The sequence below is a fragment of the Astatotilapia calliptera genome, chromosome 23 (assembly GCF_900246225.1).
Source record: "Astatotilapia calliptera chromosome 23, fAstCal1.2, whole genome shotgun sequence".
In the NCBI taxonomy this organism is placed as follows: domain Eukaryota; kingdom Metazoa; phylum Chordata; class Actinopteri; order Cichliformes; family Cichlidae; genus Astatotilapia; species Astatotilapia calliptera.
Genome location: NC_039323.1, coordinates 6,839,248 through 6,850,785, shown reverse-complemented (window position 1 = coordinate 6,850,785; position 11,538 = coordinate 6,839,248). Strand labels below are relative to the sequence as shown.

The following is an 11,538-nucleotide window of genomic DNA, read 5'->3' as shown; positions in this document are numbered from 1 at the left end:
TGGTCGCTGCATATGTGGAAGTGCTCGGTTCGCTGTTGTTAGTCATCCGGGTTCAATTCATCATGGCGGTACCCGCTGGAAGGTCTGTGGTTTTCGTGACAGGGAACGCAAAAAAACTTGAAGAAGTAAGAAACAAATACTTCATACCTGAGATGGATTGTATGTTTACGGTCGGAGTGGCCTTTCTAATCCGTTCCAGGAAGAATAGTGTTCATTTAACGGTCCTTTTCATGCTGCATGTTGAGCTAGCCAGTTAAAGTGAGATTGAGACTGGAGCAGTAACTTAATCCAGAAATCCCTTGTTTCGTTTGCCACAAAAAGGCCTCACAAGATTTATGAAGATTTATGCTTCGTCTGCTTGTTTGTGATCCATCAGGTCATTCAGATACTGGGCGACAAGTTTCCCTACAAACTAGTGGCGAAAAAGATCGACTGTGAGTATCAAAAGTAACACCACCGGCTAAAGAAAAATAAATACATTAAAATTATGTGGTCATTGCTTTTGCAAAATTTTCTTTATGCAGTGCCTGAATACCAGGGAGAGCCAGATGAGATCTCCATACAGAAGTGTAAGGAGGCTGCACGACAGGTACAATGTAATACCACTGCCATATCACGTATTAATTAAAGACAGTGCCTTAACACCCCCCCCCCCCCCCCCCAATTCAGATTGATGGACCAGTCATAGTAGAGGACACCTGTCTATGTTTCAGAGCTTTGGGGGGATTACCTGGTCCTTACATGTAAGTCAACTATCTAAAGTATGTATTCAACGGTATCATCTTACATAGTGATAGTGAGCGTCAATTTTAAAACAAATATCTGTTTCCATAGTAAATGGTTCCTGGAAAAACTCAAACCAGAAGGTAAGTAATGAAATAAATGCTATCAAAATGTGTTGTTTAAACAAACGTATTCAGAGCTTGATGAATGCTTGATAATCAAGTTAGGAAATCCCAGAAAGTTGATTCAGTTCATTTGGGCAGATTGCTTTCAATTGGAGAAACCTGTCATCCCTTATCCAGATGACTTCACTGCAGGCTCCCAAACCTTATAGACAGTACGGTTGCATAAAGATCAGCACCATTGCTTAACAATGACTCACGTGACCAGATATGCCAATTAGAATTTTCTTCAGAAAAACCAAAGAACTGCTGGCTAGGCATGTTGCACGGAAGTGTTACCTAAGCAGGCCAGAACTTGGCAGTCTACACTTACAAGCCAGAGGCCAATCTTTTGATGAAGATGTGCAGATTCTGGACAGGAAAGAATGAAGGTTTGAGCGAGGAGGGCATTGATATAAAAATAGAGGCCCCCTTCCTCAGTTCTAAAAGTAAATCTCCTACCATCTTACAATGCCGTGATTGGAGCCATTCCCCAGTTCTTTGTTAGTAGTACTCATGGCCATTCATATTTGCATATCAGCAGTCATCAACTGATCGTGTGGCTCATTCTTATGCAAGCACCTTAATAGTTAAATTTTACAATCTGTTTATAAACCTGCAGTCAGCTGATACTGAAGAAGTCACACGGTCACTTCACATAAACCAAATCAACATTCTGGTATTATGCAGAGCTTCTTTAGAAAAACTAGTCTTGACTTTTGAGGGGTGTTGTTTGTTTGTTTTTTGTTGTTGTTGTTTTTTTTTTCTCTTTAAATTATTATTTTTAAAATACGTTTTAGGCTTGTACAAACTTCTAGCTGGATTTGAGGATAAATCTGCATGGGCTCTCTGCACTTTTGCGTACTCTGCTGGGAAAGATGAACCCATTCAGCTCTTCAGAGGGAAAACAGAGGTCAGTCTGTCTCTGTAAATCTGTCCTGGTGTTTGTGCTTTTGTGCGTGCATTTTGAATTGACTCCTGTGGTATTTTCAGGGGTGCATTGTAGAACCCAGAGGGCCTCGAGACTTTGGCTGGGATCCCTGTTTCCAGCCAGATGGATATGACAAAACGTAAGCAAAACAATTTGCATTTCCCCCTTTCGACCAACAAGGGGAGCCAGAGGTTAACACACTGCCTCTGCATTATCAACCATACAAAATCCTTTTTGCTTCATGCGGTGCACTTGGGATGAAGTATTACTGTTATTATTTAACATTTGTATCAAATAATAATTTTCACTACTAATTTCTTCTCACTTCTCTGCAGCTATGCTGAACTGCCCAAAGAAGTTAAAAATTCAATCTCCCACCGGTACCGGGCGCTTGCTGCCATGTCTGAGTATTTCTCGCAAACCAACAATACCACACCACAGACCAAGAAGAAGAAAAAGGAGGAAGACTAAAGATAACTTTTGCTCCAACTTCAGGCTTTGAAGTTGCAGTATTATGCATCAAATATAAAGGGAGAAAATATTCCTTAATAAGACACTGTTTGTTAGCCCAGAAGAATACAAAAGATAAAACATTTTTGATGCGTACCCGTAGTCTCTTAAGCGGGCAAAGTGCTGCGTAATATCTGTTTTCTCTTATTTTTTTAATAAATGGTTTTGAACAAATGCAATAGTCCATGTGAACATTTCTCTTTGAATATTACCTCTTGGATACTCTGAGACAACCTTCTGAGTTTTTGCTTCCAAGGACTGACAGAGATAGACTGAGGAAGAGTATAATTCATAAAAAACAAGAGCTCCAGGGTCCTGATGAGAGCAGCAGACTCCTCTGTGGCTGAGACTGGCTCCTGGATTTGGGGAGGGAAGCACAGGGCTAGAGTCCAGAGAGGGGAGGGTCCCTGAAAGGGAGAGCGGGGTGTTCAGTACAAACACCACAGTGATAACAAAGAATCTTGGGTTATAAATGACCCATGAAGTGAAAGCCTCCAAGCAGGAACTATGCATACACCTGTGACTAATATCTCCCACATGTATTGAATCAGTGATGCATGCTTCCACAGCAGTAGAAGCATGTGTCTGCTTCTACTGTTACCAACTGTTTAATCACTTCAATCACTTGAATCAGTTGTGTATTGTTCTCACTTATCTTTCCTACATGAAGCACTGCACACTGTAAATTTTTCCCATCTAGTTAATAACATTGATAATCAGTAAAAGTAACAGTTTCAGAAATAAAAGTGCAAACACAGGACCGACCACCCTGTTTCCCTAGACCTCTGACTCTCATTTGGGAGTTGAAATAACAAGTTGCAAAAAAAAAAAGAACATGGGAGCTGTTTTGTTCTCGTCAGGAAACATTACCAGTTTTTCCCAGAATACGAAGTCTGCCTGCCAGGCTTCAGGTTACTAGAGGTAAAAGACAAAACAATTACTGTAAGTGCTGAAGCATTAATCAAAGCCCCACTGTCTGTGTGAATGTTGGATCATTTGAAAGGTATGATAAGGGCATGATACCTAAATTTCAATACACTGTCCAAGCCTACTAACAGGAACAATATTCATGATTTTAATATGATACAGTTTTTGGCTGATAATGTGTTATGTCGTCCCTGGGGTCTATTTATGTAGATTTCTAAGTGTCTTCAGCCTCATATGTAGAAATCTCACAATATATTTCATTCACTCCACTTTACTTACTTTAGTACTACTTGCAGCTCATTTTTTCTTGCCTTTTTTGTACTAAAGAGTGTCTGCAGCACTTAAAAAATCTGTTTCCAAGAAAAAGAGTTCTACTCCTGGTACCATCCAAACTATAGAGATTAATAATGCTAAAGTTTCTGAATTTTCTTAAAAAGCCATTCAGATTTAAAGTTTTTGGACAGAGTTTTAAAAAAAATGTTGTAATCCAGATACTGATTTCTGGAATAGGAAAATAAATAAATAAAAATTATATATATATATATATATATATATATATATATATACACACACACACACATATATATACATTAGGGGTGCAACGATACACAAAATTCACGGTTCGGTTCGGTTCGATACTTTGGTGTCACGGTTCGATATTTTTTCGATACAAAAAAAATGTTCATGCCTTTTTAATTTGTCATTTATTAAAATTATAAATATATATTTTAACTCAAAAGTACAGTTTTTAAATTTAATGTTGCTGAAACAAAAATAATTAAAAAAATAAATATATCTGATTGAGGAATCACTCATCTTTGGAAAAGAGAGTTTATTACAGAGAAATGGCTCTTTCCAAAATAAAAGCTATACTATACGCTTCTTCTGGGCTATATTCTCAGCAGCATATTGTAGCGGGTCAGGGCTGTTCGGGGTTCTGTTTGTACAGTTATGTTTTGTTTATGTTGCCATAGTGACGGGTGACGCCCTCTTGCTGCGACGGTGTGTCCTTCCGGGGTCAGAGGGCGCCCTGTGTGTTGTTGTTGTTGTTGTTGCTGTGCGGTTGCCGCACTGAGCAGTTAGCTAGCGGCAGTGTTCTTCTGCAGATGTCAATAAACGGCTGTGCTCCCTGGCTAGCTCACGGGAAGCAAGACCAAACAACACCTCCGTCTCCTCGTTGTCTGAGCTCGCCACATTGGTGTCAGAAGTGGGATGATGGTGGCACCCCATGTTCTGACCCGAGTGACTTTTCCCCCGCCTGTCGTGACCGGCGGTGCGCCAAAAGAAGGCACCTGGATATTTGCAAAGTGAAAGCAAAAAACAAGCGCAAATTCAAACGCGATTTCAATATGTCACATATTGACAGTGGCTCACCGATGCCAATGACATAATTACCCAGCTACATTTCCGAAAGAATGCAAAAGCATTGACATATATTTTTCCTTCCTACAATAGCCCGACGGGCAGGGCAGAGATAGATTTTGGTAGCCGGACTGGAAAAATCGCTAGCCCGATTTTGCAAGCCCTGTGTTACAGGCATGGCCCTTTAAGGATGAAGCCTGATGGGAAATGTATTCGGGATGTGTGTAGCGGGACTGCCTGGTGTGTGTGTGTGTGAAGAGAGAGAGCGGAGAAGGGGAAAAAGTAACGGTTAGCTACAGAAGAGACGGAAAGAAAATAAATAAAAGGAATATAATAACTCCCTCGACAGCCAGAGTTGTGTCGGCGATGCTCGCTGTGAGTAAACTGTTTCAGCCCACTGTACGCTGTGTTCGTGCCTTAGAGAAGAAATAAAGTTCGGTGAAGCAGTTTCCTACGCCTCCTTCGATCTTTTTGCTAGCGGAGTTGACCTGTATAGTAAGCTGTTGCCCGCTACGAGTCAGTTACGGAACCTTCAAGTAACTGCCAGAGGTTTCCTTACTACGGTTCGGGGCCGCGGATCTGGCGCGGTAACACCTGTATCTGATTGAGGAATCACTCATCTTTGGAAAAGAGAGTTTATTACAGAGAAATGGCTCTTTCCAAAATAAAAGCTATACTATACGCTTCTTCTGGGCTATATTCTCAGCAGCATATTGTAGCGGGTCAGGGCTGTTCGGGGTTCTGTTTGTACAGTTATGTTTTGTTTATGTTGCTATAGTGACGGGTGACGCCCTCTCGCTGCGACGGTGTGTCCTTCCGGGGTCAGAGGGCGCCCTGTGTGTTGTTGTTGTGGCTGTGCGGTTGCCGCGCTGAGCAGTTAGCTAGCGGCAGTGTTCTTCTGCAGATGTCAATAAACGGCTGTGCTCCCTGGCTAGCTCACGGGAAGCAAGACCAAACAACACCTCCGTCTCCTCGTTGTCTGAGCTCGCCACATTGGTGTCAGAAGTGGGATGATGGTGGCACCCCATGTTCTGACCCGAGTGACTTTTCCCCCGCCTGTCGTGACCCAAAAGAAGGCACCTGGATATTTGCAAAGTGAAAGCAAAAAACAAGGGCAAATTCAAACGCGATTTCAATATGTCACATATTGACAGTGGCTCACCGATGCCAATGACATAATTACCCAGCTACATTTCCGAAAGAATGCAAAAGCATTGACATATATTTTTCCTTCCTACAATAGCCCGACGGGCAGGGCAGAGATAGATTTTGGTAGCCGGACTGGAAAAATCGCTAGCCCGATTTTGCAAGCCCTGTGTTACAGGCATGGCCCTTTAAGGATGAAGCCTGATGGGAAATGTATTCGGGATGTGTGTAGCGGGACTGCCTGGTGTGTGTGTGTGTGAAGAGAGAGAGCGGAGAAGGGGAAAAAGTAATGGTTAGCTACAGAAGAGACGGAAAGAAAATAAATAAAAGGAATATAATAACTCCCTCGACAGCCAGAGTTGTGTCGGCGATGCTCGCTGTGAGTAAACTGTTTCAGCCCACTGTACGCTGTGTTCGTGCCTTAGAGAAGAAATAAAGTTCGATGAAGCAGTTTCCTACGCCTCCTTCGATCTTTTTGCTAGCGGAGTTGACCTGTATAGTAAGCTGTTGCCGGCTACGAGTCAGTTACGGAACCTTCAAGTAACTGCCAGAGGTTTCCTTACTACGGTTCGGGGCCGCGGATCTGGCGCGGTAACACCTGTATCTGATTGAGGAGTCACTCATCTTTGGAAAAGAGAGTTTATTACAGAGAAATGGCTCTTTCCAAAATAAAAGCTATACTATACGCTTCTTCTGGGCTATATTCTCAGCAGCATATTGTAGCGGGTCAGGGCTGTTCGGGGTTCTGTTTGTACAGTTATGTTTTGTTTATGTTGCCATAGTGACGGGTGACGCCCTCTCGCTGCGACGGTGTGTCCTTCCGGGGTCAGAGGGCGCCCTGTGTGTTGTTGTTGTGGCTGTGCGGTTGCCGCGCTGAGCAGTTAGCTAGCGGCAGTGTTCTTCTGCAGATGTCAATAAACGGCTGTGCTCCCTGGCTAGCTCACGGGAAGCAAGACCAAACAACACCTCCGTCTCCTCGTTGTCTGAGCTCGCCACATTGGTGTCAGAAGTGGGATGATGGTGGCACCCCATGTTCTGACCCGAGTGACTTTTCCCCCGCCTGTCGTGACCGGCGGTGCGCCAAAAGAAGGCACCTGGATATTTGCAAAGTGAAAGCAAAAAACAAGCGCAAATTCAAACGCGATTTCAATATGTCACATATTGACAGTGGCTCACCGATGCCAATGACATAATTACCCAGCTACATTTCCGAAAGAATGCAAAAGCATTGACATATATTTTTCCTTCCTACAATAGCCCGACGGGCAGGGCAGAGATAGATTTTGGTAGCCGGACTGGAAAAATCGCTAGCCCGATTTTGCAAGCCCTGTGTTACAGGCATGGCCCTTTAAGGATGAAGCCTGATGGGAAATGTATTCGGGATGTGTGTAGCGGGACTGCCTGGTGTGTGTGTGTGTGTGAAGAGAGAGAGCGGAGAAGGGGAAAAAGTAACGGTTAGCTACAGAAGAGACGGAAAGAAAATAAATAAAAGGAATATAATAACTCCCTCGACAGCCAGAGTTGTGTCGGCGATGCTCGCTGTGAGTAAACTGTTTCAGCCCACTGTACGCTGTGTTCGTGCCTTAGAGAAGAAATAAAGTTCGGTGAAGCAGTTTCCTACGCCTCCTTCGATCTTTTTGCTAGCGGAGTTGACCTGTATAGTAAGCTGTTGCCGGCTACGAGTCAGTTACGGAACCTTCAAGTAACTGCCAGAGGTTTCCTTACTACGGTTCGGGGCCGCGGATCTGGCGCGGTAACACCTGTATCTGATTGAGGAGTCACTCATCTTTGGAAAAGAGAGTTTATTACAGAGAAATGGCTCTTTCCAAAATAAAAGCTATACTATACGCTTCTTCTGGGCTATATTCTCAGCAGCATATTGTAGCGGGTCAGGGCTGTTCGGGGTTCTGTTTGTACAGTTATGTTTTGTTTATGTTGCCATAGTGACGGGTGACGCCCTCTCGCTGCGCCGGTGTGTCCTTCCGGGGTCAGAGGGCGCCCTGTGTGTTGTTGTTGTTGCTGTGCGGTTGCCGCGCTGAGCAGTTAGCTAGCGGCAGTGTTCTTCTGCAGATGTCAATAAACGGCTGTGCTCCCTGGCTAGCTCACGGGAAGCAAGACCAAACGACACCTCCGTCTCCTCGTTGTCTGAGCTCGCCACATTAGTGTCAGAAGTGGGATGATGGTGGCACCCCATGTTCTGACCCGAGTGACTTTTCCCCCGCCGGTCGTGACCGGCCGGTGCGCCAAAAGAAGGCACCTGGACATTTGCAGGACTTTGTGTGGGGCAATGGGGTCGTCGGGGACGACTGACCCCTTAGGCGGGGGCTATGTAGCGGGTCAGGGCTGTTCAGGGTTCTGTTTGTACAGTTATGGTTTGTTTATGTTGCCATAGTGACGGGTGACGCCTTCTCGCTGCGACGGTGTGTCCTTCCGGGGTCAGAGGGCGCTCTGTGTGTTGTTGTTGCTGTGCGGTTGCCGCGCTGAGCAGTTAGCTAGCGGCAGTGTTCTTCTGCAGATGTCAATAAACGGCTGTGCTCCCTGGCTAGCTCATGGTAAGCAAGACCAAACGACACCTCCCTCTCCTCGTTGTCTGAGCTCGCCACAATATTAAACATATCAGGTCCCCATAAGGAGAATCATGTGCTAACGGCTGTCTAAATGACTGGGGTAAAGTTTGTAACATGCATGCTTGTTGTTTTTGTCTGCTTCCACTTGTCTTTGCACTAGGATGATGTCGGCGTAAATGTGCAGTCATATTCGTTGTGTTCCCACTAGTGCTCCGTTATCGAGCTACCCCTGCGTGGGGCTAGACGGCTAACACTTTAACGAGCTAACTGCTCGCTAACACACTAGTTCCCACCCATGTAATTGAGCATTGCGTGGCACATCCAACATACTGTTTTACTTTAGTCCATGACGCGCTTACCTTCAGGGTCATACGTCACATGAAAACCAAAATAATTCCAAACGCCACATCTGAATGAGGGTGGGGAAGGTTCAATTTGCCATGTTGCAAGGAGAGCTTAACTTCTGTCTCGCTAGCTTGCCCTGCGCTCGTCCTTCTGATGATGCTGTCTGTGTTGAGCGCTCAGTGGATCTGCGCTCGACAGTGCAGCCTAGGCTGAGTAGTCGAACGCAGATTTACTGAGCGCTCAACACAGACAGCATCGTCAGAAGGAAAGTTGATAAAATAAATTACAAATTTTGTATTGTTCATACATATGCGTACCGAACCGAAAGCACTGTATCAAACGGTTCAATATCGATACGAGTATCGTTGCACTAGAGCTGGGCGACAGAACGATAACGATATGTATCGCGATATAACTTTTACTCGATAGAGAAATTAAGCTATCGCGATAGACCTCGCTGCTCTTGTCCTCAAAAAAAAAAAAAAAAAAAGGTCAGCCAATCCAAATTAAGTAGCGCAGAGCCGAACCAATCACAGCCGCAGCGTCACGTCGCGTGACTTGTTACGTACAGCACAAGTGCCAAGCCGCACGTGTGTTTGTTTGGGAAGCAGCCAGCGGGTAATGGAGCCAGCGCGTAATGGAGGAAATGAGTGTGCCGACTAGAAAAATCAACCGAGCGTGACCGAAGAGAAAACAGATGATGGTTCCAATGCCGGAGAGATTGTCAAACGGAAGAGCCATAGAAGTTCCGTAGTGTGAAGGTATTTCGGCTATTTCAAGTCTGACAAAAAACAGAGTAGCGTGCACTGTAAATTGTGCCGAAAGCAAGTCTGGAAATACAATAAACTGGTGCATGCGTCACACTGTGCGCCACGTTATTGTTTCGGTGAAATGAATTTCTACAATACTGTTAATTCTACTCTCTGCAGTGTTTAAATGCTTACATATACACACAGTTACTGTCCCTCCACACTTACGACTCGGTTCTGCTTCTATGCCCCAGCTTTGTTTACTTTTTCCCACCGAGGCTTCTAGACTTCTGATTGGCCAACATTTAGGCACGGTTAGGAATCTAGCGCCACCTGCTGCTTTGGCATGTTCATAGCAGCGTTTTCCTTCATTTCTGCCTTTATGTGTGGACGGGATTATTTTTTAAAACGAAAACGGAAAATCTCCGTTTTCAAAAATACCCGTGTACGTGTGGACGTAGCCTCAGTCTCTGACTGGAAGCGCTAATTCGTCATTCGGCTTTTGTCAGACTAAAGTAACTGTTAAAACTGTTTGAAAAGCTCAGCTATACAACAAGGAGAGATTGAGAATTTCCTTTTAGTTCTCAGTTTATTTGATATTGACAAAAGTTAGTCAGTTTTGTCTGTTCTTCTGTAAAACAAACTAAGATTTATTTTTAGAATTAATATTTTGTTTCTAAGTGGAATTGACAATTTAGTAGTCTGTTTCGTTTGTCCTATTTTGAAACTTAAACGCTTTAGCGGCTGCCTTTTGTGTAGTTTGCAATATTTGCCTTTATTTATCTGAAAAAGTCTCATGTTCCTTAAGTACATCTACCCTGTTGAACTTATTATGGGAAATAAATATTTAAATCAAAACAAGCTGCTGATTATTTCACATTTTACTTGTGAGCAACGGCACATTTAAATCTTACAAATATAGTTATTTGGCTTATATCGTGATAGATATCGTTATCGCCTGAAATGAAAAAAACATATCGTGATATGAAAAAAATCTCATATCGCCCAGCTCTACGTTGCACCCCTAAAATATATATATATATATATATATATATATATATATATATATATATATATATATATATATATATATATATATATTGATCGTGGCTCAAGAGTTGGAAGAAAAGTGTCCGGCAGCCTCGCCTCTGTCAGTGCGCCCCAGGGCAGCTGTGGCTACAATGTAGCTTGCCATCACCAGTGTGTGGATGACTGATTGTGTAAAGCGCCATTTTCCATTTACATATTTTTACATATTTTTCCATTTACATATATTTACATATATTTACACTCCTGAAGAAATTCTATGACTCTGTTGTGGCTTCTGCTATCTTTTATGGCGTGGTCTGCTGGGGCGGCAGCATCTCTGCTGGGGACAGGAAGAGACTGAACAGGGTGATCCGAAGGGCCAGCTCTGTTCTAGGATGCCCTCTGGACCCAGTGGAGGTGGTGAGTGACAGGAGAACGGCGGCTAAGCTGTCATCCCTGATGGACAACGTCTCCCACCCCATGCAGCAAACTGTGACAGCACTGAGCAGCTCCTTCAGTGGGAGACTGCGGCACCCACGGTGTGGGACGGAGAGATTTCGCAGGTCTTTCCTCCCCACTGCTGTCAGACTCCATAATAAAGACTTTAACTGATCAAGCACACACATCCATACATATGCAGTAATACTAAGTGCAATAATCCTTTCTGTCATCGTTGTATTTTTACTCAGTTGTATATAGTATTTGTATTTGTATTCTATTTTTATCTTATTGTATATTTATTTTATTTTATTCTACTGTATATAGTATTTTATTTTATTCTATTCTGTACAGTTGTGTACTGTATTTATTCTTATTGTATTCTAATTTTTGCCTCATAACTTTTGCACTGTCCACTTCCTGCTGTGACAAAACAAATTTCCCACGTGTGGGACTAATAAAGGTTATCTTATCTTATCTTATCTTATCTTATATATCTATTCTTTTTTTTAAATTTGTGACTATATTTCTTATATTTCAATTTCCTTTACCATGGCAGAAACAGACAATGGTTCTTTTGTTTGAAACTGACTCTCACTCATGTGCATACGACAAGCATTGCAAGCCAAAAACCTGGAGACTATAGAACT

The 11,538-nt window shown here is 43.3% G+C and overlaps 1 protein-coding gene across 1 annotated transcript; it reads left to right on the top strand.

Moving 5' to 3' along the window:
- The first annotated feature begins 9 nt into the window (after positions 1–9).
- Positions 10–2,499, top strand: itpa (inosine triphosphatase (nucleoside triphosphate pyrophosphatase)). Its single transcript, XM_026159835.1, has 8 exons — positions 10–125; positions 377–434; positions 525–589; positions 670–743; positions 835–866; positions 1,685–1,797; positions 1,878–1,954; positions 2,151–2,499. Exons 1-8 carry the CDS (start codon positions 63–65, stop codon positions 2,284–2,286), a joined length of 618 nt encoding a protein of 205 aa, XP_026015620.1. The 5' UTR covers positions 10–62; the 3' UTR covers positions 2,287–2,499.
- Positions 2,500–11,538: the final 9,039 nt, after the last annotated feature.